Consider the following 27,971-nt stretch of genomic DNA (forward strand, 5'->3'; position numbering starts at 1 on the left):
CTTAGAAATCTAGAGAAATAGCAATATTAGGAACTTCCTGGTACAGGGAATGGCAGATGCTAAGGCCCAGAAATTCTAAAACAAGTGAAAGGAAAATGCACTGGTCGGAGTCCTGTTTGAGAATGGAGGGTAAAACAAAACTGGCCAACTGAAAGGAAAACTAGCAAATTTTAAATTAAAAAAAATCTAAACCTTAAATGCAAAAAGGATAATTATTAGTGATGGGTGAACATAAAAATGTGAACTTCTAACCAAAAGTGGTGGATTTTTCATCTTTTGAGATTTCAGATCCAGACTGGATGCCTTTCTGCAAGATACGCTTTACCCCAGCACAAGTCATTGGGCTCAATACAGGAGTAACTGGGTGAAATTCTGTGTTCATATAGGAGGTTGACCTACTTGATCTAATGGTCCCTTCTGGACTTAACATGAAAATAAGAAACCCAGACTGTTGCTCAGTATTGAATCCTTACCATTTCATTTAGTATTAAATAACAGGCTGGCAACCAGTCAGTGTCTGATATATTGGAGAGAACAGTTAATGATGACAACGGTCACCATGAAAAAGTGACACCATGTATGGCCATCCCAAAAGCCCAGGTAGAAAGTCAGACTTCGCATGGCAGGCTTTCTGATGGTATACTGTAGTATGACTTCATTCCAGAAGCGGCATGCTCAGTTAGAGAGGGACCAAACTTGCATTCATTTGGTGCAGGAAGCAGCATTGATAGTTCTATCTTTAACGAATAGTCATTAAAGTGAGGAAAAAGCTCTGAAGCGGTAGGTATCTCAAAGCATACCCATAGAAGAACACCTATTGACCCCAGCCATTCAATGACTTTTGAATTATTCCAACATATCTCAAAGGCCCTTCACTGCAGACAAGGAAAAAGTTGAATTAATCTGGAGTATCAGCATTAAGCTTTCATATTTGGAAGGACCTTCACCGTGTCCTTGAATTCAGATAGTTCCATTTCCTTTAACCTTACCTCCTACAGATACATAGACCATTATGAGATCTCCTCTTTACTGTCCGTTCATTACCTCTGTATCATTTTACGCTGCACAGCCAGAATTCTGGAACATTTGACAGGTCATTTACATTGCCTACATGAAACTACACTTTATCCTAACCTAAATCCTGATGTAGAAATAACCTCAGAGAATTGATTTTTTTTTTATTGACTTCTTAAATGGGCAGCTAGAGTACTGAATGAGTGTTTGTGGAATATGGAATTAACCTGCCTTACATAGGCTTTTCACTTGCTTCTATTTAATTTGCTCAGTGTCGTCCACCTGCACCATGTATGTTATAACAGTGTCCTTAAAACGCTATATTTGTATGTGATAATGGAATTGATTCTAGTCCCTTTATGGAAGGACTGTTCCTAAAACCCCCTTACTCAAGCATGTGATCGTTGTTCAAATGAATCGTTAACCCCACTGCGGCTATAGCTACACTGTGGAGCCTATGTCGACATAGCTATGTGGCAGAGCCCCCTATGGTAGATGCAGTGTATACTGATAGAGTTTTTCTGACAGTGAGGAACACAACCTCCCTGAACGACGTTGTGTCCATAGAAGCACTCTTCTGGGGGTTTTGTGGTTATAGCTCTGTCACTGAGGGGGTGTGTGTGTGTGTTTTTTTTTTTTTTTTTTTTTTCTTTTTCCATACCCTGACCAACATAGCTACGACAGTAGAAGTTTTCAGTGTTGACCAGGCCTGAGGCAATAACGCAAGCCCTACATACTACAGTTAGGGTTGCCCACTTTCTAATGGCACAAAACTGAACACCCCTGCCCTGCCCCACCCCTTCTCCGAGGCTCCGCCCCGCTCACTCCATCCCCCCTCCCTCCGTCGCTCGCTCTCCCCCACCCTCACTTACTTTATCCAGGCTGGGGCAGGGGGTTAGGGTTCAGGGGGGAAGGGGGAATGAGGACTCCAGCTTGGGGTGCAGACTCTGGGGTGGGGCTGTGGATGAGGGGTTTGGGGTGTGGAAGAGGGCTCTGGGCTGGGGTAGGAGGTTAAGGTGCAGGGGAGGAGGTGAGGACACTGTCTGGGGGTGCAGGATCTGTGGTGGGGCCAGGAGGTTGGGGTGTGGGAAGGGGTCACGGGTGCGGCGTTCCGGCGGCGCTTACCGTGGCTCCCGGGAAGCGGCCACCAGGTCCCTGCAGTGCAACCTCTAGGTGCATGGGTGGCCAGGGAGGCTCTGTGTGCTGCCTCGCACCTGCAGGTGCTGCCTCCGCAGCTCCCATTGGTTGCGGTTCCTGGCCAATGAGACCTACGGAGTCGGCCCTGGGGCCCTGGCTGCCCATGTGCCTAAGGGCCGCAAGGCCCTGGCGGCCGCTTCTGGGAGTCGGGCGAACTAGGGCAGGCAGGGAGCCTGGCTTAGCCCCGGGCCCCTGCTGCACCGCTGATCGGACTTTTAGCGGCCCAGTCGGTGATGCCGACTGGAGCTGCCAAGATCCCTTTCGACCAGGTGTTCCAGTTGAAAACCGGCTGCCTGGCAACCCTAATTACAGTAAGGGCTTGCAGGGTGAGGCCCAAATAATACTACAGTATTACTTTTACTAGCCCAACACATCGTAGCTGACAGTTACTACCACAGAGTATTAGTGCTCTGTGGTGTCTGTAGAATGTGAAAGAGGAGAGCTAATGTAGCTTTCTGGAAGCTATTTGTATGAATTTTCCTTTACTTTAGAGAACTGATCTGTTATGTCAGTAGAATGGAGGTCAGTGACATACAAGTGAATATGCATCAAATGGCAGCCAAAAACATTGGGGGAGGGGGAATATCAAAGCTAATGAAGAGATTGTTGTCATGTGCTGAACAAAACTTTTATGACCTTATAGTTTACTTGGGGAAAACATTTAATTTGTTTCCTTTTTGCAGCTTACACAAGCTTTGGTAGGCTAAAAACCTTGCATTAGGTTATAATAAGCCTCCTTCACGGTGATGGCCGGTGAAATTGTTTGCTGAGCCTTAGAGTTGCCTCTTTCTGTTTGGTCTTTTAGCCTTAACTCTAATTTATATTTCTTTCAAACATGTTTCTATTTTTCTGTAAAATCTGAGAGTGGAAGCTTATTGTTTAAAATGCTTTTGATTATGTGACAGTAGTAGGAGATTTGTCAAATCAATCGCCCCCAGAAACCTTTAGCTTTGTCATTGTGTGTCTTGGTGTGTTTTTACTAGCATAGACTTTTGTGCATGCTGGGGGATATCTTTAGTTGTTCTGGTTATGATAAAAAATGAAATAAACAAATGAATTTGATCTCAATCTAACAAGTTGCCAGTAGTTTATCAGTGTTTCTTTTTTTACTTCCATGATAAAAAGGACGTTTCAAGGTTTGCTGCCAGGTTTGTGTGTGTAAAGAATAGAATTGTTGGTAGATACCACCATTTCTTTCAAGCTGCAAATAATATGCATTTTAATATGGCTAAACGTATACATTTAAGTACAAAGAATGTAAGTCATACTTACAGGATAGGGGACTCTATCTTGGGAAGCAGTGACTCTGCAAAAGATTTGGGGGTTGCAGTGGATAATCAGCTAAACATGAGCTCCCAGTGTGATGCTTTGGCCAAAAGAGCTAATGTGATGCATAAATGGGAATCTGGACAAGGACTAGAGAGGTTATTTTACCCCTGTAGTTAGTACCAGTGCAACTGCTGTGGGAATACTGTGTCCAGTTCTGGTGCCCGGAATTCAAGAAAGATGTTGATAAATTGGAGGGAGCTCAAAGAAGAGCCACAAAAAATTAGATTAGAAAACATGCCTTATATCTATAGACCCAAGGAGCTCAGTCTATGTAGCTTAACAAAGAGAAGGTTAAAGGATGACTTGATTAGTCTGTACTTACATAGGGAACAAATATCTAACAATGGGCCTTCAATCTAGCAGGAAAAGGTATAACACGATCCAATGGCTGGAAGTTGTAGCTAGATAAATTTGGATTTGAAATAAGGCGCAAATTTAACGGTGAGAGTTATTAACCATTGGAACAATTTACCAAGAGTCGTGGTGGATTCTCCATCAGTTACAATTTTAAATCAGGATTGGATGTTTTTCTAAAAGATCTGCTCTAGGAATTATTGTGGGGAAGTTCTATGGCCTGTCAGGTCAGACTGATCATAATGGTCCCTTCTGCCTTTCGAATCTATGCAACATCTGTATTTTTTTTTTTTATTCTCAGTCTAACATAATTTTATAATATTTCAGTTTCCTTGATGAAGGAATGTGGAGGCGGGGTGTCTGTGTGTGGAGGCAGAGCTTTGTATGGACAAAAAAGGACAAGGTAATTACTTGCCTTTCATCTGACTTGTTCAGGTGTATCCAACAGTGCCAGTTTAGAGAATGGCAGTTCCTCCTAAGTGGGTGGGTGTGAGGTTTTTTTCCCATCCGGTATTTAAATCAGGGATTGCTAAAATGCAGCCAGAGGGCCAAATGGAGACTCATGGCCCATGACTACTGCCTCTGTAATTGCAAGGAAAAGAGAGAGCTCCTCAATTAGAACTCAAACATCAAGTATTTTCTATTAATCCATCAAGGCGAACCGTGAAAATACAGTGCTCATTTGTATTTTGATGGTTATTTATTCTCTGATGAAAATGATGCACATTTGTATGGAAGTGGGGTGCAGCCTTAAGAATGCTGACAGATTGCCAAAGAAGACTTTCACATATTGGGCCCCTGGATCCAAACTGCATTGGGCAGAACATGCAACTTTAAAAGAACTGAAGTGTGGCTTGTATTATACCATCCCCATATTAACCCTAATTTTAATAGCTGTTTGGGTTTCTGGCATAAAGAGATGCAATAACTTCTGTTTATATTAGACGACAGTCAAAACCAATATATAGCTATGTATTATTGGTATACCGCGCATATCCTAAAACTTGCATTTCCATTCCCATTGTGTTTGCTTGTGCATGTGCATATATGTGCTTTCTCTTCCACGAGATCAAAATACATCTGAGGCTAATTTGAGGGAAACAGCTGGTAATGGTGATTTATGAGAAGTTCCTGCTAGGAAGGTATAAATGTATTATTTGCAGGCAGGATTCTAAAGTGCTTGGGCAGGGAGGGGAGAATGTAAAAGGATTCTATACTGACAACTGAGTGATAGTTAGCTCTAGGCTACCTTTCATATTAAATGGAGCTTTATAAATTAGAAGTTGGTACAGACTGGCTGCCCCATCCTACACACCTGTACTTTCCTGAGCAGCCTCATAGAGCTAGATTCTGATTGCATTTACTATAAGGTAAGGAAGAAATCAGCATCCTGCCAGTTGACTTCAGTGAGTGCCTGACCACACGAGGCCCCATCCTGCTAAGGCCCCTTCTTCTTGCATGAGAAGTTTTTATTCATGTGAGCAACCCTGTTGGACGCAGTAGGGCTGCTTGCATAAGTGTTGTAGGGTTCTTGTGACCAACAGTTTAAGGCCCAGATCCTCAGCTGGTGTAAACTGGTGTAGCGGTGTTGGCGCAAATGGAGCAACGGCCATTTCCACCAGCCGAGCTTCTACCTTTTGCTTCCGCAAAATTACACTCGCATCATGAGCGCCCCTTTAGAAATTAGGGTGGAAGGCTTAACGTCACTGGGGCTACTTGGTTGAGTAAGAGTTGCAGGACTGGGTCCTTAACAAAATCCAGCTGTGAGAAGCCTTTTGGAAAATAGGGAATTTAATCATCAAGGATGCGTAGGGAGTGGGGGTGAGGAGGTGCTGTGTGTCCAGACATGTTTAGTATAATCAAACAGGCACTGAAATAACTACGTCGAGTTTAATTCACACTTTTGTTATTTTATTGCAAATCTGTGTGAACACTTAGTTCAGATTAAGCGCATCTTTGAGTACAAAGCAATTAGGAATCCTATTTAGACTAAATCAGAATAAGGACTTGTCTATATGGTGAGGTAATGCACTCTCTGGGGGTGGGATTTCTCAAGTGTGCTAACGTGTAGCACATTAATTGGTCTGGGTAGACCCTGCTGGTGCGCACTAGTGCATTTTAACATAGTACTGTTTCAAACAGCACTGTTAAAATGCACCAAGAGGATTTGCATGGACCAATTAATGTGCAACACATTGGTGCGCTTTAGAAATCTCACCCCCATAGAGTACCTAAGAATCTTAAGATACCCTTAACTTGAAATAAGGGTCCACATGCAGCTTTACACCAAAATAACAACCTGGTTAGTTGGTTTTGGTACCAGTTTGCGTGTAGAAAAGCCCCAAGCTGTCAGTGCATTGGGAGGTACAAGGTACATTCCTCTTGATGGAAGAGCTATTAATGACTTAAAATATGACCAAAACTTTCAAAGCCTGTGGCCTAAAGCTAGATTTTTAAATGCATATTTTAAGCCTAATTGTCCTCATTTTTTTTATTGCTTCCCTCCCCCCCCCCCCAATCTACCCTTCCCCGGAAGGTGCTCAGTCCATGCAGCTCTGACTGACTTCAATTTCTGGGTGCTTACCACTTCTGAAAATCAAGCCACTTTTATATAAAAAGCATAAATGTAGGCCCCAGGTTTAAAACCTTTGCTTATATTTATTAAGAAAACCATCCTACAATATCAGTCTGATTCTAAAGTCTGTGTAATGCTACTGGAGTTTCTAGGACTCTGCCTTTGATAATTAGTAAATTTCAAGACCTTTTTGCTACTGGAAACGGACTTCCAGTTCACACCCTCCATAAAGTCAGTGAGAACTATTTAAGCTAGTCAACTTCCCATCAAAAATTAAATCCAGGGTTAGTTTTTCTGAAATGGCGCTTGGTTTAAAATTCCTGACCTTGTTTCCAGGATTCTGACGTCCATCCTCTTGGCACTGGGCTTTCCGGCAGGCACGAGAACAGAGATTTCGGAGACAAGAGCAAGCAGGAGAAAGGCTGGTTTTAGCTCAGTACAAATGGGATATCTTTATTATTTTAAACCTTATTTCTAATAAAGCCATCTCTCCTTCTCCTCACCCAGGTGCTCATAGTGATGCACAAAGAAAACAGTATCTGAATAACAAACATTCTTGTATATTCCAATATATAACACAATCAAATAACTCACCCCTCCCCCTTTCCGGGAACTTCATATTTTCATCTAATTTTCTCTCTGATTTGATTCCCCTTTTACTCAACCACCCCAATTTTGTGAGCAGATATGAGCAAAATTCAGAGCCTGGTACCATTACTTCTCCAGGGGGCTGCAAAATGATATGGTGCATTCAAAGCCCATTGATGTCAATGGAAGTCTTTCTCTTGACTTTTGGTGGGTTTGCGGTTAAGCCTGCTGACATGCCATCTCAGGGAGGGGACATCTGGACTGAGGGTTATCCCAACTGCCGTGGCAGCCTGTCTGTACTAGCCCAGCCATGAATTCTTTGCCAGGATCACTGGTAGTGTGGCTTGTCTCTCCCTGGCTTCTAATATCTCTGTTACTTCTATGTATACTTAAGTGATGCTAAAGGTATGAAACAGGATGTGAAATACCCATTGTGCAGTGAAGCTGATGCTTTGGAATGCACAGCAATTACATGATTTTATTATGATTTCATTTCCCCCTCCTCTTGTCAGTTACCTCTTGTGTGTTATATGTACATATTTTAAGTTCTTCAGGGCAGGGGCCACGTCTCTTATGTCTGTACATTTCACACACTTAAGTTTTATTATATTTATCTGGTGTACAATGTACTGCCTGGGTAATGAGCAATAGGTACTAATTGGTGGTGGTGATTTGGGGTGCTATGTGAAACGAGTTGATAACCTACTCCAATACCTCGTGTGGAGGTGCAGAGGCAGCCAAAGCAGGCACTTCTGTACTGGGGGGAGGAGGTAAGATGGGGCCTGGCTGGGGCCATCCTTCTGGCAGCACCCTCCTGAACAATGCAGAAGAACCCCCACAGTTCTGGTGGCTCCACATGGTGCCTTGTGTTTTCTATCTGTCTGCAGACTCAGTAAAACACCACTACATCAGTGCACAATGGAAGGCAATATTTACAGCCATCCAGGTCAGAAAAGCAATTGAAAACGAAAGCTTGATTTTCATGGTAAACTGATAAGAGAAATTCTTCAATGCAGGGTGAGCATAGAAGAGGCAATATTGTGGCGCAGAGCAAGACTGAGTAGAACTGTCCTGGGAAGGGCTACCATCCACTTCCATGTGATGGAGAGTTAGCCAGAGCATGAACGTTTCTGCGCATGACAGAATTAAGTCTATCAGAGAGCCAGGATCGGTGACTTCATTTTAGAAGGCTCTGAATGAAGTGTGAAATCAGCAGAAAAACTGCACTGAAGCTCAACAGAAGCAGAAGTAAATAATGTCCTTAGATGAACTTAAAATATGCACATGGTTTTAAAAGGATATTGTAGTAGGGGGTCATAAGTTATGTTAGGAAAACTGACCAAGCGAGAGGGAATGTAGATGGCATTGAAGCACTTGGCATTGCACTGAGATGCTGTGATTAGACAGCATAAAGATAAGGATTCTGGGCAACAACCTGGTTTGGGTGTTTTTGGGTTAGAGAAATAATATTGTCACTTTAGATCCCAAGGAACTCCACAGCATCTTGGAGTCAAGAAGTGATTGTTAGCAGGCATTGGAAAAGGTTTATCAGGAACATTCATTTTGATGCAGGCCCTGTGCATAATGGGTCAAAGATGTTAGCACTTTACATGGGCTTTAATAACTTTTCTTTAAAAATTACTCGTATTGTCAGCTGAGCTCCAGACTCTAAGTCACCATCAACCATTCTTGAGTCTGGATTCTTGTTTTCAGATTGGGGGGGGGGGGGGAGGGGGCGATCGAGCTGCCCTTGCATCCTGACACGAACTGTTGGCCAGTCCTGGTGACTTTGTTTGGACTAAAAATAGAAATGAGCCAAGCCAACCATCTAATTGCAGCTTGATTTTGGATTAGCCTATAGCATTTGCAGCAACACCGTAGCCAATGATTGTAGCTGAACATAGATCTCTGGAAGCCGTGTTATGGATGTCACATCACTACACAGAGAGATCTTTGTAGAGTTTGCTCAATTTTCTTGAAACCTTTTGAGAGACTCTGGTAGTCGCATTGACAATGGGATTTGAATTTATGAAACTGATCAATGGGTTGAGATGCTGCCTGTAGCAAGTACAGACCATAATAGTTAAGCATGCTCTCTGCTGGCGTTCCACAGGCTCTTCCCTGTATTTTAGAGGTAGAGGCATGGAGGTAGCTTTTTTCAAGTGCACTGTCCCTAGCTGACTCCACAGTCTGGCTATATGAGTAGCTATTTTGATTGGTAGCTAGGATTAAACAACATTATCAACTCCTCTTCATGGCTCTTCCCGTGGGCACCTCTGCGGTTGCTCCTCTGTAGAACTCTACCAGTGATACAGGCTGCTGAATGAGCATATCTCTGCTGTCAAAAGCAGGAGAACCAGCATCAAGGACTCATTGTTGATTCCAAAGATCTGCCGGGTTGGGAGGCTACAACCTTTGATAGCTCATTGCTCTGAACCAAAGGGATGTTCACTTGGAAAGTAATGGCGTTTCCCAGCCCCTCTGCCCCACTTTTTCCTGCAAGTCTGTCCAAGACGCCAAGTCCAGTCTATTTTGGGAAATAAATCAAACACCAGCCTACCCTATGGAATATACAGCAAACTTGCTTATCTGAGATGTAATATCCACAGATGCCACGAGCTCAGTCTCTTGCTAGTTATGCGAAGTAGCAATACACTGCTCTAGTTTGAGTGACAAGCTGGGGAGCAGAGGTTTCCCCATCTCAAAATGTACCAGATTTGGAAAAATGAGCAATATGTGCTGCTGCCTGAGCCGCGGTGTGGACTGAGATGGGATCTCGACGATGGGATCTTATTCTGTGTTTTCATTTTCCTCCTCTTCCTCATGCTAAGTGTACACAGTGCTTTACATCTTTAGCAAAAAAGGAGGGCTTGCCCCAAAGAGTTTACAGTCCAACGTATACACCACATGGGAAACTGTTCAGATCCACAAAAAGAAGAACAGGAGTACTTGTGGCACCTTAGAGACTAACAAAGGGTCCTTGTCAGCGAGGAGAGATCCATACAGGGAGACTTGGTAGGAGAAGTGGGTTTTAAGGAGGAATTTAAAAGGGGGGATGGGAGGGACAAGAGAACCCCTGTAATTTTTCACTTATTTTTGGTTTAATGCGTTTTCACTGTTTCTATTCTCATAACTTTTAAAATGAAAAATGGCTTTTCAATTATTATGAATGTTTTGTTTCCTTGTAATTTTTTTTTAAACTAAATAGCAACAGTAGAATTTCTCAGAGGCTTTTTAAAACAAATTTTAGTGGGAAATTGTATTTCTTGGGAAACTTCAAAAATAATTTTGAAAAGTTTCTTGCAAAAAGTTTGGCATTTTTGACTCTGCTCATTTTGTGTCTTCACTGAATTATTTCTTTCCTTTGTTGCTTCTACACCTTGCAATTTCCCCCTAAACTTGTAGCACATGATAAAGTGTGAATCCCACTTCTTCCTCCTCCCCTAATGGGACATTTCATCCTCTTGTCCACTTGCTGAACTCAGCCTGTACCTGGTCATGTTCTTGACTAAGCACTGCTTTGCGCTCTGCCCAGTCTGGCACTGGAGGTGCTTCTGTTTTGAAAGGAAGAAGACGACTGGTGTTGGAGTCTAAGGAATTGTCTACACCTGAAAGGTAATTCAGATTTAAAGTGCAATAACTATTCCAGAAAAATCCCATGTGTAGACAAAAATATATCAAACCCAAAGGGGTTAGTCTCCAAAAGCAGCTCCTTTTTTTTTTTGGAGCTCTTGTTCCTATCTTCAGGCCTTCCAACCTCTTCTCTGCTGCTTTTTCTTTTCAAACCTTTTCCAGAAACCAGTATATTTACTTCGTGGTTAATGCTTCCATTGTCAAGGCAGTAGGCACACCTTTCTCACATTGGACAGGTGCTATTAGTTGCTGAGAGTCACTTCCTCTCTCTGCTGCATTATAGTGGCTGCTCTGCAGAATAGGTTATCCAGCTCTCATAGAATGCATAGATAGCAATGTCAGCAAGACAAAGAATTAATTGGAACCATAGTATTTTCAGAAGAAAGAGGGGATAACGTTTCAGTCAGGAGGAAGGTGCAACCCAGACTGTGGCAGAGAGAAGCTTTAGTAAAATAGTCCAGCTGAACCTCAAGAACTCTGAGCTGGCAAGCAAACTATGTGAAGATGGCACGAAGGGTTCATCTCAATTCACTTGTATCTTACCGTATGTAATACTGTGTAACAGGCCTCTAGAATGTAGGTCACATCCCCCTCTAGTTTCTAGTTCACATAGCTGGTGGCCTACTATGGCTGCTAGCTCAAGCAGTAGAGGTCTGTTCTGAAGGTCCTGGCTTCAAACACCGCTGATTCCCATAGTGGAGGTTATTGCAATGGCAATCCAGGTTCATAAGAAAATACTGTATCTAAGCAATTGTGGGATTCCACCCCAGAGTCAGCATAAAAAAGGGAAAGATTCTTAACCAAGCAAGATCCCTTCTTAAGAGGAAAATTCAATCCATAAGCAGATGTAGGTTTCACCTTGTCACTTAAAACCAACAGGCAGACAAACCAACATGCATTCACTTTTTTTTTATTTCTAAGATCAGATTCTTGTGAGTTTTCACATTTCCCATTACAGCTGCAAGAGATTCACAGAAGACAGAGCATGGGGACTGGCACAGAATTAACCTTAGCATTTAATATCTTCCCAAGTTCTCTGCTGTCAGGGTTGTGTGTTACATCTTTGAGGTTAGAATCAGAGAGCCCTTGTGTGAGCTTAGAAACCTTTCTCTGGGGAGGAAAATAGAGGGAGCTTGAAGATTTCCCTGTAACTCAGAAAAGTGAGCTCTTGTGATGAACCCATTATCATACCGAGGGTTCAGAATGATTGGCAAATAACAATGTTTTGTGAGGGTAATTACGGCAATTCTCCTTTCAGTGGAAATCCAGTGTAGCTCCACTAACTTCAGTGGAGTTACTCTAAATTTACACTGGGGTAGCTGAGAGATTGGCCTGTCCGTTTTCATTATTCTTTGTATAACAGTAGCTCTGAGGCCCCGTCGAGGGACATGGCCCCGCTGTGTTAGGTGCTGTGCAAACAAAATATTAACGTTCTTATGAGAATATCGATGGAAAAAGTCTCAGGATCCGAAGTGTGTCTTTCTCACTATTGAATGTAAAGGGAGGAGTTTAGTGATCTATGATTATTACTTTTTTTTTTATTCACAGCTGCTCTGTTGAAGACAATGCTAACTCGGTTGTCTCTGTTACGATCCTAAAGAATTCTCCCTGGTGAACTTTCTCCAAGCTAGTGTACTGGCCCCAAACCTTGGGTCCCACGTGCTCTTGGTTTGTTAGGGCTGGGCAGATTTTAGCTTCTGGCTCTGGGCCAGCAGGCACCCTCCAGGTGCAGACCGCATGTCTGATACCCCTCTTGGTAGTGGGGACCCCACAGTACAAGCACCAGCTCCGGGAGTGAAACAAACACCAGCTCTCCCAAGCCTCCCCAGCAGCTATCGAACTCTCCCAGAGTTCCACTGAAACTGTGAACCCTCTGATGTAGTGTCTCCCTTTGTGGACTCCGTGGCAGTGAAAGCAAGGGACACACAGACTCTCCCTAGGAATTTGTAAACACACACACACTTTACTCGTAGATAGCACAAGGGCTATACAAAGCCACAAAAACCAACAAAACCTGCCCACAAATCTCTGTCTGTTTCATCACTAATCCACAAGCCCTTTGGCCAATGTGTTTTCCAAGTGGTCCAGTATTCCTCCTTGTCTGCCTCTGGTCCTGGTGTGCTCCCCACCCTTTATACTGGAGTGACTCCTTTTTGTAATGTTGCAATCCCCTTTGTCAGGTGATCACCCCTATCTGCATCAATTCTCTCATCAAGTGATCTGTTGCTTGGTTAAAAGCCCACCTGGGAAAAGTAGTTTTTTTGTGAAGTGGCTAGTTTATGTGCTTAAGGGGCTTCTATTTGAATGGGAGAACATCCAGGTTAATGACCCTTGATCTCTTTCCTTTGTTAGCCCTCCACTGACTGCAGAAACTTCTCTGGACACCACCTGAGGTTTCCAGCTCAAGATGGGGAGGGTACAGGGCCAAGGTGAAGGCCCAGAACCATTTTACAATCAAACTGGCATTCACAAAACAAACTGGAGTTTGTAGTTTTGCTATAGATATATACAAACCTACACTAACCTGTCACAATTTCTCTTCTCCCTTTTTTGTAGGTAACATCTTTGTGGTCAGTCTGTCTGTAGCGGACCTAGTAGTAGCGGTGTACCCTTATCCTCTCATCTTGAGTGCCATTTTCCATAATGGATGGACACTGGGAAACATTCACTGCCAAATCAGTGGGTTCCTCATGGGCTTAAGTGTCATTGGGTCCATTTTTAACATCACAGTCATAGCAATCAACAGATACTGCTACATCTGCCACAGCCTCTGGTACGATAAACTCTTCAACCTGAAGAACACCTGCTGCTATCTTTGCCTGACCTGGACACTGACAGTGGTGGCAATTGTGCCAAACTTTTTTGTTGGATCCCTGCGATATGATCCCCGGATTTATTCCTGCACCTTTGCCCAGACTGTAAGTACATCGTACACCATAACAGTGGTAGTTGTTCATTTTATAGTCCCCCTGTCCATAGTGTCATTCTGTTACCTACGGATTTGGATTTTGGTGATTCAAGTCAAGCACCGGGTAAGACAAGACTCCAGGCAGAAGCTAAGAGCAGCTGATGTTCGGAATTTTTTGACCATGTTTGTGGTTTTTGTCCTCTTTGCAGTATGTTGGGGGCCGTTAAACTTTATTGGTCTTGCTGTCTCTATTAATCCTTCAGAAGTAGTGCCAAAAATTCCAGAATGGCTCTTTGTCCTAAGCTACTTCATGGCCTATTTTAACAGCTGTCTCAATGCTATGATATACGGGCTTCTCAATCAGAATTTCCGAAAGGAGTACAAAAGAATCCTACTGACTCTATGGACTCCGAGGTTGCTGTTCATCGACGTGTCGAAAGGTGTGACGGAGGGACTGAAAAGCAAGCCCTCCCCAGCTGTAACAAACAACAACAATCAAGCTGAAATACACTTATGAATCAGAGCAATGCTATGTATTCTGGGGCACAGTTGTGTATATACTATAGTACGCAAAAGCTTTTCTACCTGCACATTTAAAAGCTGATATCACTGGGCCCAATACCGCCAGCACTTACTCATCCAAGAACTGGGTCTGTTCCTACAGATGGCGTCTGAGTCCCTTACTCACAGAAGTAAGGCTTTGAGTAAGGATTTGTAGGATGGAACCCACTGACTTTATTTTTCCTATGCCATTTTTCACCAGGTGCCTAGGTGACTTTGATGCACTTGCCACACAGGTACTAATGATCTGTTGGAAGCAAAGCATTCAAAGCACCTGTAGATGCAGTTGTAGTTGAAACTATAAGACCAGGCAAAAAGCCCTCTTTTTTTGAATTTTTTTTTCTAATTCCATCCTTTTAGCATGTAAGTAACGCTGAACCAAATGTACAAGATCTGAGCTATAAACTGCATGACTAACTTTGTACCTTTTTAGGTTAGTAGGATTAGTCAGTGGTCACATAATAGGGGCATGATGGCTTCCACTGTCTCTTTAGGGTTTAGTAACTAGCCAGTACGAGATGCAAGGCAAGGCAAAAGCACTGGTTTTGATTGCCTCTATTCAGATGTTGAGTACACTTGCACTTTCTTTTCCAGGCTGTGAATAAAATACAACAAGTGACCTAATCTAATTGCAGAAAGAGGTTCTGAGCCTAATTCAAATGTTAAACAATATTCAGTAATGGCCTGCATTCATTCCAAACATCTCTCAGAAATCCTGTCATGTGAATGTAACGAAGTGTAGCAGAATCCCATCCTTTTAATTCAGATGCCGACTTTTAAGAAATAAATAGAAAGGAGAGCTCAGTGAAAATAATATTTGCACTTGCAGACAAAGGCAGAAAGAAAAGGGAATGTTCATCCCAAACGTGTCTCATCGCATATGCACCATTACACGAATGCAATGAAAAAGGCAAGTGTAGAGTTTTCCTTCTTTTTACTCTTGCACAGAGTTACAATATGTAAATGGGGATCCTACGTAAAAATATTTACACGCCCCGAAAAAGAGTGTGAACATTCTCAGTTAAAGCCTGAGCTCTGCCCCTTTGTGGTTGCTGTCAATGCACTACAGTATTGTGTAGGTCCGTGTTACAGGCGAAATATATGCACAGTGGGCAGAGTTAAGGCTTCTTTAATTGGTGGAGGGCTTTGTCTGTAAATGTGAATTTTTTTTTTTTTTTTTTTTTACCCTTAGTCCAAATTGAGTTCCTTCTTGAGAGGGCTTTTAAAAAACTGGTAGAAGAACAAAAAGTGAACTACTCCTGCTCTCAAGCGGTCCCATTAAATCAATGGGCAAAACTCTGCTGTCAGTTATAGGGTGAGCTTCAGTTCAAGCCAGTAGAATTAGGCTGACTTTACATGGGTGTAATAGGGACACCGAGCCTGCTCCTGTTGAAGTCAATGGGAGCTACGCTGTTGATATTGATGGGGGCAGGATCTGTCCTTTGTGGCAGAATTTAGTCCCAATGGGACTAGTCACATAAATAAAGACAGAAGAATGTGACCCTGTCTCTTGTCAAAGAAAGGACCCAATTCTGCATTAGTGAAATCTATATTTTTTGCCATTGATGTCAGTGGGAGCAGGATTTGGCCCACAGGGCTGATCCTCTGAGGCACAAAGGCTGAGATTTTTCAAAGGTATTTAGGCACCTAATGGAGACGTGTGTCTAGTGGGATTTTCAAAAGCACTTAAGCAGGTTAAGCACCTAATTCTCATTGATATTAATGGGAGTATGGCACTTAACCTGCTTACGCCCTTCTGAAAATCCCACTAGATGCCCATCTGCGTCTGTAGATGCTTAACTCCCTCTGTATATCCGGCCCTGAATGCTTTCTGAGAGTTGCTGAACGTTGCTCCCACTGAATTCTGTGGTGGGGAGGAGCTGGGAGAAGTTGTCCATAGAAAGACTAAGCCCGAAAAATGTACATGGCACATCTCCTAAATAAGCAATACAGTGTAAAAAGCTGTCACGTGGCATGACTTATTGCAATACAAATTGTATTTACAGGGGGCTATGACAATTTGTTACTGCACATTTTCAGACTCAAACATCTCAGCCGCTTCACATGATCATTGTGTTTTAAATGCTTGACACAATTATCTTATAATAGGAGCTAAATTGAGTCATGTTTTTAAAAATTGGCCTTTGGTTCTGCAGAGTATGGCCAAATAAGGGTATCTGATGTGGGAATTGGTCCTTTTTGTTTCAAACAATACCCATCCGAATGGATTGATATCGTTCTGTGCAAACAAAAAACATTGAGTCAACTTGGATGCAAAAAGCACCAAGGAATTCTTAACTGCAGGGTATATCGTTCAAGTTGTACTCATACAGCAAGTTCTACTGTGCTGTGATTCTAGTTTCAACTGGTTTGCAATTGTTTGTTTAGAATCACATTTGCAAATAATATCCTTAAAAAGGAGCATATGTGGTTTACTAAGACAATCGTATTGAATCTTTTAAAATTTGCCAAATGTCTCAAATTCTCCCTGCCCCACTACTGAGACTTGATATCCTGGATTCTTTCTTTTTAATGGACTGTTCAGTGAAGGTCATGTGTTCCTTTTTTCTGAAGCTTGCATTTTGCACTGTGTCTTGTTCGAAACCCATCAGAAGTAACAGCCAGTCAAAGTCAGAATAGAACTTTGTAACACCAAAGACATCCCAAGCAGCCAAATCTTGGGAGTATCTGATCTAGTCCTGTAGCAACAGGACTGCATTATGGAGCTCGAACTGCCTCTGTGGAACAGCACTTCAGGCCCGTGCTGCAGGAATTAGAGGTGACATGCCCTATGCATCGAGAACAGTCGCTGCTGACGTGAACTAGACAATGTGACAGTGCAATATTCTTGCTGCAGCCCTTGAGCAGCCTCAGCTCTGAGTGGTCAGTGAGAGCTGCAAGTACTCAGGGCCATATGGGGTCGTGGTAGGTATCTACTGCACTGCAACAGCAGGTCCTTTAATTGCCTGGGCAGCACCTTACAAAAACAGGGCCTGATCCTGCCCCGTAAGAGTGGGATTGGGTCCCTTAAAGGAGCTTAGTGCATCCTACAAAATGTGAAAGTTGCTGTAGTACAATCATTTCAGAAGCACTTTGTGTGTCTCTGTAAATCAAGCCTGCCTGGTAATGAACACGGTGAGGTAGCAGTCATGGTTGGGACCTTGAGCCAAGCTGCACTGGAGTTGATGACTGCAACATAAAGCAGGTTAAAAATGGAGAGTTCAGCTCCGAGGAGAGAACCTGGTGCCATGATGCCGAGGGTGCTTGGAAGTATAGATTGACTCTTGTATTAAATTCTTTTAAGAGTACCCCAAGAAGGAGTTCCTTGTTTGAGTTTCTGGTTGTGGCAGCCTAGAAGAGATTGCTAACTGGGTACCAGGAGCTTATTTGTTAACATTTGTTTACAGGAAAAAAGGGAAATGGGTCTTAAATTCGGGATCCTGAGGAAAAGTCTGTTTCCCTATTGGAATCCAAAGTGGGATTTTGAAAGTGATCCCACAGCTTAAAAGGAGCTATGCCAGCTGTGGATTTGGCCTTGACCCTTGGAATTTAAAGGTCATATTGGGATCTCCCTTACACCAGTAATTAACCATTTACTCTGGATTAACCCTGGTGTCACTGAATACTGAATTTGGGCCATAATTTTAAAATTGCCATAGTAGCCATGAGTGAGAGAATTTATTGCCGTGAAGGGAGATGAATCTCTTGCCATTTGATGATGTCAATGAATGTTGTTTCATCTATTTAAGAAGAATGTAGTTGAGGTATTTGTATACAAATCTATAGTGTTTCCATTTAACAATTTGGCTAAGCATTCTTCATTTTGCTGATCTCTTGCACTTCATTACGAAAACTATTTATTCCCTTTATCTATCAAAACTGTAATATAGCATTGGATTGTTTATTGTTTTTCTCTTTTAGCAAATACATTTTTTGAAATAAATATCTGAAATGACTCCTTGGCTTTTGGTTATGACTAGAAAGCAGATTGGTATGAGCAGGTACAACTGGTTAAAAGTGGGAACTGAGTTCTTCCAGGACGTACATGAGCCTTGGATGTGAAATTCCAATCTGGAATTGGAGCACTCAAAAATCTGGGGAGTGTCTTCAGATCCCTGGTGATGGTCCAAGTCCACCTTCAATACAGGAGGATGTTGGGGAACAGGAGTCATTATACAATGATGCTTCATTCATAAGTGGGGGTTGGGGGGAGGGGAAAAAGAACTCCCTTGCTCAGAACTACCATTGACTGGGGTGGCTCCAGGGCCCTTTGCCATGTGTGTTTGTCCCTTAGCCATCCAATTGTGGGATGCCATCTACATCTCTTTATTACCCATTTCTTGTCCTCTCCTGAGAGATGCTCTATAACATTATCAATATGGCTGCAATGGTGCAGAGGAACCCTTTTTTAAAATAGCAAAAACACACTATAAATTGTGCTACTTAAAGATATTTTCAGAGTTGGGATTTAGACCAGTGTGTTCTCCAGGCAGTAAATGAATATTCATGATACTTCTGGATGTGAAAACAGGCATTCATACACTAGGTTATTAAATCACCAGTAAGATCTTACACAGGAGTCCTGTATAGTTAGGGACTTCAGGATTATTAAATTATCAGTGTAAACTGATCTTTCTGTATGTAAGCATGCTGACTTCTGTTAAAATCTCTAAAAATAATGCTCTTTCTTTTATTGGATTACAATTATGTTATGGTTTCTGTATGCATCACTCTGGGATGTATTAGCAGCCGGGTGTGCAGGCAAGACACAAGAAGTAATTCTTCCACTCTACTCAGCACAAAAAGAACAGGAGTACTTGTGGCACCTTAGAGACTAACAAATTTATTAGAGCATAAGCTTTCGTGGACTACAGCCCACTTCTTCGGAAGTCCACGAAAGCTTATGCTCTAATAAATTTGTTAGTCTCTAAGGTGCCACAAGTACTCCTGTTCTTTTTGTGGATACAGACTAACATGGCTTCTACTCTGAAATCTACTCAGCACAGTTGGTTTCAACTAGAGTACTGTGGCCAGTTCTGGGCACCACACTTTGGGGAAAGATGTGGACAAATTGGAGAAAGTCCAGAGGAGAGCAACACAAATGATTAAAGGTCTAGAAAACATGACCTGCAAGGAAAGATTGGGGAGGGGAAGGGGGGGCGATTGTTTAGTCTGGAGAAGAGAAGACTGAGGGGAGGACATAAGTCTTCAAGTACATAAAAGATGGGGTGATGAAAACAATTTATTATCCACTGAGGACAGGACAAGAAATAATGGGCTTAAATTGCAGCAAGGGAGATTTAGGTTAGACATTTGGAAAAACTTCCTAACTGTCAGGGTAGATAAACATTGGAACAAATTACCTAGGAAGGTTGTGGAATCTACCTCATGGGGGGCGGGGTTTAAGAACAGGTTAGACAAACTCCTGTCAAAGATGGTTTAGATAATACTTAGTGCTGCTTCAGTTCAGGGGAGTGGACTGGATGAGCTATCGAGGTCCCTTCCAGTCCTGCATTTTTATGATTCCGTGTTCATTCAATTGAAATGTACGGACTATTCAGATTTTATGAATGGGAGTATCAGTGTTTGTGCTCTCATGCTCTGGGCGTACATGGATTCCCAATGGTTAATCTAAAATGTGAATGACATTATTCTGAACTTCAGGAAATAGAACTTTAAGAGTAACTAAGTTTTCCTCTTCTGTAAAATAAAAACTGAAGGACAGTCTTTCAGTGCATCCTAAAAATATATGCACGAAATGCGTCACATGTAAACCTAAATGAAATCCGGGAATACTTGCATCTTATTGAAGTACCACTCAGATAACCTACTTTCAGGTATGGATTATGGTCTAAATCGTTAGCTATATCTCCTCAAGCAAAATGAAGCCATATGAACTAGTAAAATGAAACCTACTTAAAATCGAGCACGGAAGAATGGCAAGCGGCAAGTTACCATGTTTGATTGTATTTGTATGTGAGGACTTATCATTCCTACCTGCACCTGTTATAGTTAAGTTTGGAAAAACATGTTAAAGAAGGTATTTGAGGGACACAAAGGGACGAACTTTCAAATGTGAGGATAGTAGTTTATATAGAAAAATGCTTGCTCACCCCTTGCACATACAGCTTGGCTAAGTGTGGGTTAGATTCACAAAGAAACTAAGGCATGGCGATGCTCAGCGTCCCCACACCTAACTTTTAGGCACCTAGAAAATCACCGGGCTTCTTAAAGCCTTAATTTGGCTTCTAGGCTCCCTATACAATGAATGGGAGGAGAGAGGATTCTCAAAACCCAGCGTGCTAGATGGCTCCTTGCCTAAGCTAGCCAAGGGGAGATGCCAAACCAAGGGGGTGGGGGTGTGCTAAGCCCCACCCCTCCTTCAGAGATAGGCACTCAAGTCCAGACGGCAGGGAGGTGCATCTCTCTGCTTGGGAGTCTCAACTGCAAACCCTCTCTTGGTGTTAGGTGTCTGGGCTGTTTTTGCAAGAAGCTGGGGGGGATGGGGGAAAGAAAGGAGCAGGAGGATGACTTCCCTCATAACTTTTAGTACAGTGGCTGGGGTACTCACCTGGGCTATGGGAGACCCCAAGTCCAAGTCCCCCCTCTGCCTGAGAGGGAGAAGGAATTTGAACTGAGGTCTGCCACCTCTCAGGTGCATGCTCTAACCACTGAGTTATGGGATACGCTCACGTAGGGTGCCCTGTCTTTCTGTGCTCTGTCTCTTCTGTTGGAGCCGTTCCACTGCGGATAAATAATTTAAAGACTCATTGGGCCAGAAAGCGAGCGAGCAGGAGAATGACTGTGTAGCCTGGTGGTTAGAGCACCACGGTGGGGGACCCAGGATCCAGTCCCTCTGTCCTGTTCATATGATTTTTTAATGGAAGCTGTTCCTCTCTGGCTCTGTAACAGGAGAGACAGAGGGTGCCCTACGTTGGAATATCCCATAGCTCAGCAGTATAGGTGCTCTCTTGAGAGGTATATCCCTGTTCAGATCCCTTGTCCTCTTCTAGTGGAGGGGGGACTGGAGCTGGGGGAGGGGGTGGGGGGAGTCTCCCAGATCCCAGGTGAGTACTGGGCTAAGAGTCTTCCCGCACTGCCATCATTTTGTGTAAGCTGTTCTATAGTGGCCTGACCTGCTAGGTGAGATCTGAGCACAGCTACGGGGTCAGGCACCATAGGTGAGTTAGGTGGAGGAATGCCTATCTTCCCCCGGTTCATGCATTGCTCTGGGGGTAGGTGTCAGGATGCCTGGTGTGGAGCTTCAGTGTATATGCTCAGAGGCATAGGCTGCCTAGGGATCTTCTACTGTAAGTATTTAGGTGCACAGAGTGATTTTAGGTGCCTACAGGGTTCAGGAGCAGCTGAGGGAGGGCTTTTGTGACCGCCCCCCACCCCGGTAGGGCCTGATTCTGGGATTTAGCCACCTAGACTCTTTTGTGACTCTAGCCCTTTGTGTCTAAGGGAAGGCTTTGCAGGTGAAATTGGAGGAAAGGGGGTGGTAGTCAGGCACTATATTTGTGTAGATCAGTGGTTCCCAAACTCTAACAGCCCGTGAACCCCTTTCACTAAATTGTGAAATCTCGTGAACCCCCTCCTAAAAATCAATATTTCCAGGGATTTAAGTTTAAATTTCCTCGGTGTGATGGATGCACTTGCTTTGCTCTGCGTAGATCTTGGAAGTCTGGAACCACTGGAGAAAGATAAAATCTCAGGTCTGGTTCAGCATCCGGACCTGCTCTCCCTGGGGTTCAGGCTGCCGTCTCCTCCGCTGACGGGGGCAGGGCTCGGGCTGCCAGCCCACACCGCCCTGCCCCACTCTCCCTGGGACTTGGGCTGTCTGCCCTGCAATTGGGTCCCATCTGCTGTCTCCAATGCCCAGGGTCCTCTGGCTGCCTTTAGTGAAATTTTTATAGCTACCCCCTGTAATGTTCTGCGAACCCCCAGGGGTTTGTGAACCCCACTTTGGGAACCACTGGTATAGATGCACCCACTCCATTTCCCTTTGGAAATTTGGCCCCAAATGTCTAACTGTTTGTAATTATATAGCAGTATTGGAACTCCCAAGTGGGCCGTTGGGGAAATTAATTTCCCTGCACACTCTCAGATTAAATTGAGTCTTTGATTCATAGAAAGCACTGCTATTAGGAAATAGTTTCCGGTGAGCATTTTAAATAAATGAACGTTGGCAGTTCACAGCTGAGTCACTAGGTGGCATCTGAGTTATAAGGGAAGTTAAGCTAGGGAGGCTCTGGTTAGAGTAAGTGGAGTCGGGAAGTCGCTAACAGGTGAAATGTGATAGGCAAGATAAGGAGGACTGCACTCTCAGTTGAGCTGAGCAAATAATTCACAATGAATAATTTATTCAACAAACTGCACTCTTTTCTGTCTGCAAATTGTTCCTGAAAGTCTCAAATTTCTTCATACATTTCTTCAGTGGTTCTTGGTTTGCAGATCACTTGCAAGCAGATAACTCGGTATATTTACAGTGTCAGTCTGTGCTGGGCTGGTAACGTCACTCGGTATTGTTTCTGTTCCCTAACTGGATGGGTGATTTGAGTAAGTGAAATGAGACTGCTACGATTGAATACACAATTTGAAATGTGCACCATGTTTGATACGTGGATCAAGTGCCTTGTTTTTATTCCCTGACCAGACAACCTGCGTAATGAACAAATGAATAGTTGTGGACAATTATTTGCTGTGCTGTGGGTCTGGGAATTCATGTTTACTGGGTGTCAGTGACTGTAGATTAAATGTGTGGGAGTTTTGTTGTTTAACTACCAGCCCTACAAATTCAACATGGGCTCTGAGAGTCCAGCTTAGACTCTTTCTGGTAAATGCATGACTGCCAGTAATGAAGATTGTGCACACTAACCTCTGCCAACTCTTTATGCCTGTGCAGTGCAACTGAGGATAAATTAATCTCTGGGGTAATTCCATTGACTTCAGTGGAGTTACACCCTGATTGAGTTTTTCCATTGTATTAAAATGTTGACCTCAGTTACACACAGGCCAAATTTGGTCCTGCAATTGGAACTTAGTTAACAATGTTGTTAACTGGGAGACAGCAGAGACTCAAAGTCTCTCTCCCATAGACATGGTAGTGCTGCTGTGCTAAGAAGAGTAAAAATGTAGCAAAAGCTAACATTTGTTGTTTAAAATAAGAAATATAGTAGAACCTCAGAGTTACGAAAACCAGAGTTACAAACTGATCAGTGAACCACACACCTCATTTTGAACCGGATTTATGCAATCAGGCAGCAGCAGAGGGAAAAAAAGAAAAGCACATACAGTAGTGCTGTGTTAAATGTAAACTACTAAAAAAATAAAGGGAAAGTTTAAAAAAAAAAAAAAAAAAAAAGATTTGACAAGGTCAGGAAACTGTTCCTGTGCTTGTTTCATTTAAATTCAGATGGTTAAAAGTAGCATTTTTCTTCTGCATAGTAAAGTTTCAAACCTGTATTAAGTCACTGTTCAGTTGTAAACTTTTGAAAGAACAACCCTAACGTTTTGCTTAGAGTTGCAGCACCTCCATTCCTGAGGTGCTGCAATACAAAGCAATGCACACCAGTTTTTTTAGGAAAGGGATCAGAAAGAGTCCTCTCCAACTGAAATGAGAGGGGCAAATTTAGCGAGAATAGAACTACCCACGCTGGGATCTGGCCAGCACATGGAGGTTAGTGAGCCTACTCTTGTGAAAAGCCATGTGGAGAATTTGTAATGACACTGGGCAAATCCTCATTCCAGGAGATAGCCTGAGTAAACGGGGAGACTCCTTCCTTCCAGGCCACACTTTTGTGTTGCTGCATCGCAGAGCGATAGAACCCCCTGTGGCTCACTGGCTCAATGTAGGGGTGGAACCACATTGGCCTGTAGCCAATGTCTTTGCCTCATGAGTAGGTGCAAGGAGCTAGTGGAAAGCTATTCTATACAGTGTTCAGGAAGTGCACAAGTCCTCTGAGGTTCCTGGAATCCTGTGTTTGTGCAGCAGAACTGCACTCGTCTCGCTACAACCAAGGCTCTCAATAATCCGTGGCATTACTTGCTACAAAGAGTGGTCAGTGTTTGTGTTTCGCTATATATCGTTATCCCTTCTTGTTGTCTGTCAGGCCTCCGGTGTCTACAGAGACAGGCAGCCCTTTTGTTTCTAGCTAAATGCAGTCTGTTACAGAGAGATATACACAAGGTGCAGCCTCCTATAGGCTTAATTTTTATTCTCACTTGTTTTGTGGTTTTCTTCATGTATTTAAAAATTGGAGGGGAAAAAATTTCTTTTTGAATATGGAAAAGCAATCATCAGGGTTCTACACCTGGCATTGCCACTCTTGTAGTTTTATCACTAATTTGACAGTATTTGTTTTTCTTAAAGCCCTAACTCCTGGAGTCATGTTATTATATGAACATATCAGCTTTTCTTTAAAATAAAATGTAAGCTTCTAGGCCTCATGGTTGTAGAAGAAAGTGAAAATGTGACCCTCTAAGAGCTTGAGAATGAAGGCAAATAAAATCACAATGTATTTTTTTTTAATAACTCATGACTTTATGCCAGCCTCATGATTGGGGGGTGGGGTGGGAAACAGCTGACTAGTGTGTGTTTTTTGACTTTTGTGTGGAATCCTTGTGGCTGGAAATACTGCATCTCTTAAAGATGGCGCCCTCTGTGTCTCTGTTAGCAAAGAGTCACCTACCCCTAAATGGGATCATTCATTCAGTAGTGATTCAAAGAAAAGAGTGCCTTCTACTACCAACACCACTCCCGTGGGGAGCTCCCATCTGAATACTGACTGAATATTGCCTGTGAAATGAAATGCTCAACATTCCAACTGTTGGTGGTCTATCAAAGGCTACTTTTTGCACCGCCCCTTTCACATTCCAACCTATCACCTTCCAACCTATACGGCTTACTGATTATTTTGGGAAATTGAGGTATTTTTAAAACTCTTATGAAATGTAAATAATGAAACAAAATACAGCAACAAATGTAATCCTGATGAATTCTGAAGAGAAAAGTAATACTACAGATACAATTACAGAAAACTAACAATGATTAGATCCACAAAGCTGCTCAGGGTGAAATAAATGGTTAGTAAGATCTTTTCCTTAAATGAGTTTGTGAGAAGTTTTTCTACTACCTGTATAAATCTTTTGGAATGGTGGAAAACCACAATGTCAAGCCATTCTGAAGACTAGAAAATGGTTTTCATTGTACTTTTGCTGTACTTCTAGGTATTAATAGAGTAATATTCTAATGGCATTTGTTGTGGCATTGTTTTTTCAGTCTAAAGATGCATGACCTATTAAACTGACTAACCTGTCCTCCTGCCTTGTCTCTAACCCCTTTCCCACCCAAGCCTTAGGAGGGAGGCGGCACCAGCCATGGCCTTCACCTTCAGCTTCCCAGGCCCAGTATTGCAGAATGAGGGGAGCTGGAGGAGGAAGGAGTAGACCCGGGGTTTGCAGGAGGGGAGCAGAGCCGAGCAGCTGAGCTCCTTCTGTTTCCCTCTTGTGAAAATGGCATCGGCTGTGGTTGCTTCTTTTCATCTCTCCTCCACTGCCCCCAACACCTCTGGTCCCTTCCCCAAATGGCAGAGAAGTGAGGGAAAGGCAGCCAACCAAAACTTCTTGCCAGGGTCACTCATCGCTTGAAGGCTGGAGTTTCTCTCCTCATGGTGAGAGTGGCTCCAGCAGGGGTTTAAAGAACATTACATCAGAGTTGGGTACATTGCATGGAAGCCCTCTGAGATGTCATGTAACTGGGCTCTCTGGCTACCCTGCGGAGTCTCCTCCCCGCTGGGCAGAGCCTGCCTTTTCAGGGGATGCTGGGGTGTGTGTACCCCACATGGCCGGTGGAAGTGGCAATTCATGAGCCCCATGGACAGTTGCTCCCGTATTCCAAGGAGCAGAGGGACTCAAGGTCCACTTTCGCCCTGTGCTCCTTAGCTCTCCTGATGCATCTTTGTTCAGGGCCAGCCTTATGATAAACACGGTTCAAAACAAGAGCAGAGTCTGATGGCCTGGTTGTGGAATCAGCCTAGAGTTGCTGCCATTCCAACAGCCCTGCTGCCGAGGAGATGTGCTGTCAGCCGGTGAGTACTTTCCTTTCTGCTTCTCTAGCCAGAGGGAGTGATGGGACTGAGAAGGAAGTCTCAGAAGCTCCCAATGAGGTGAGGCCCCAAGTTAGTTATAAAGCTAGACCTGCACTGGAGTAAATGCTCACACGTTTGTATTTGCACTGATCCCTGAGGTAAAACATTCTCAATTGATTTGAGGCAAATTACTTTATACTGGAGTTGTGCGTCTTAGGTTACTGAGACGTATTTACACAGCTTAACAGAACTTCAGGAGAAGAGTAAAAACTACTTCAAAGACAAGTTGTAGGTTGGTAGCTAGAGCTGGTCAGAAAATACTTGGGTTTCTTTCCCCCATGCAGAAAATTTAGACAAAAATGGAACTAAAATTTGTATGTATTGTTTTTTGCTAAAAACAAAACAAAACAGCCCAAAACTTTTTGGGAAGAAACCTTTTGGTTTAAAACTGAAAATTTTGATTTGGAAATGTTGCTGCAGTGCCTCATGCCTTCATTCTCCTCTATGGGCCAGGCTCCCTGGTTGGGTTATCTCCTGTGCTGCCTCAGGGCTTGTCTACACTTCAAACACTACAGCGGCACAGTTGCACTGCTGTACTACTTCAGCATAGACCAGTAGTTCCCAAACTTTAACAACCTATGAACCCTTTCACTAAAATGTCAAGTCTTGCAAAACCCATCCTAAAAATGAATATTTCCAGGGATGTCCTCCTTTACCTTAGTATATGTTATAAAAGCAGTGATCTTGGAAATATAATTTTTTTATGACATGCTTATTACACACTATTATTAATTATCATTATGGTATTTTTATTACATTATGAAAATGGCAACACGCTTCCAAGATCTCACTTTTGTAGCTTGTATCACTTTGAATAAGCCTGTTGTAAGACAAGGCTCCTATGTTTCATCAAGGAGTATCAGAGGTGAAACAGCATATAGGTATTTAAGAAGCCAACTCAAAGAGTTCCTCCTACACAATCATTCAGGTCTTGAGCAGTCCAGGCAAACAACGCGACATTACAACAAAGCTTAAACTTGTTCTTCGTAATAATTTTAAAAACAATACTAGCTGCCATTTAATTTTTAAAAACAGCAAAAAATATCCACCTCCCTTTCCATTTCTTATAAGGAGTCTTGAAGTTTAAATCTCCTCAGTGTGATAGATGTGCTTGCTTTGATCTGCTTAGCTCTTGGAAGTCCAGGTTTGGGAACCACTGGTGTAGACACTACCTATGCTGATGGGAGGCATTCTCTCGTCAGTGTAGATAATCTACCTCCCTGAGAGGTGGTAGTTAGCTAGGCTGATGGAAGAATTCCTCCGCCGACCCAGTGCTGTCTACATGGTGACTTAGGTCAGCTTAACTACGCTGCTCAGGGGTGTGGGTTTCACTCCTGAGTGAGGTAGTTAAGCCAACTAAATTTTCTAGTGTAGACCAGGCCTTAGTTTCCCCAGTTCCATGATGTACCAGGGTTGCTTAGGGAGTTTCTGGTTGTGGTGCATCATGGGAGATGTACCCTAGATAGGGAACCTGGCTCATAGAGGAGAACAGGGACATGAGCACCCAAACTACAGTTCCCTGAGGTGCTCCAGCAGGATTTCAGAACAGATACTTTGTTTTTTGGATGAAACTCAAAAACACTTCAATTTTCAGGCTTTGCATTTTTTTTTATTTAGGTCAACATTTTCCTCCAAAAGCTGACACTTCTCAGGAAAAACTTTT

The 27,971-nt window shown here is 43.1% G+C and overlaps 1 protein-coding gene across 1 annotated transcript in view; it reads left to right on the forward strand.

The window, feature by feature from the left end:
* Positions 1–15,839, forward strand: part of GPR50 (G protein-coupled receptor 50) — a 66,819-nt gene extending 50,980 nt beyond the window's left edge. The window contains exon 2 of the mRNA XM_054040165.1: positions 13,247–15,839. Coding sequence (XP_053896140.1) covers positions 13,247–14,115 — 869 coding nt within the window. The 3' untranslated portion in view covers positions 14,116–15,839. The remainder of the gene's footprint in view (positions 1–13,246) is intronic.
* Positions 15,840–27,971: the final 12,132 nt, after the last annotated feature.

This window comes from Malaclemys terrapin, chromosome 9, assembly GCF_027887155.1.
Source record: "Malaclemys terrapin pileata isolate rMalTer1 chromosome 9, rMalTer1.hap1, whole genome shotgun sequence".
Classification (NCBI taxonomy): Eukaryota; Metazoa; Chordata; order Testudines; family Emydidae; genus Malaclemys; species Malaclemys terrapin.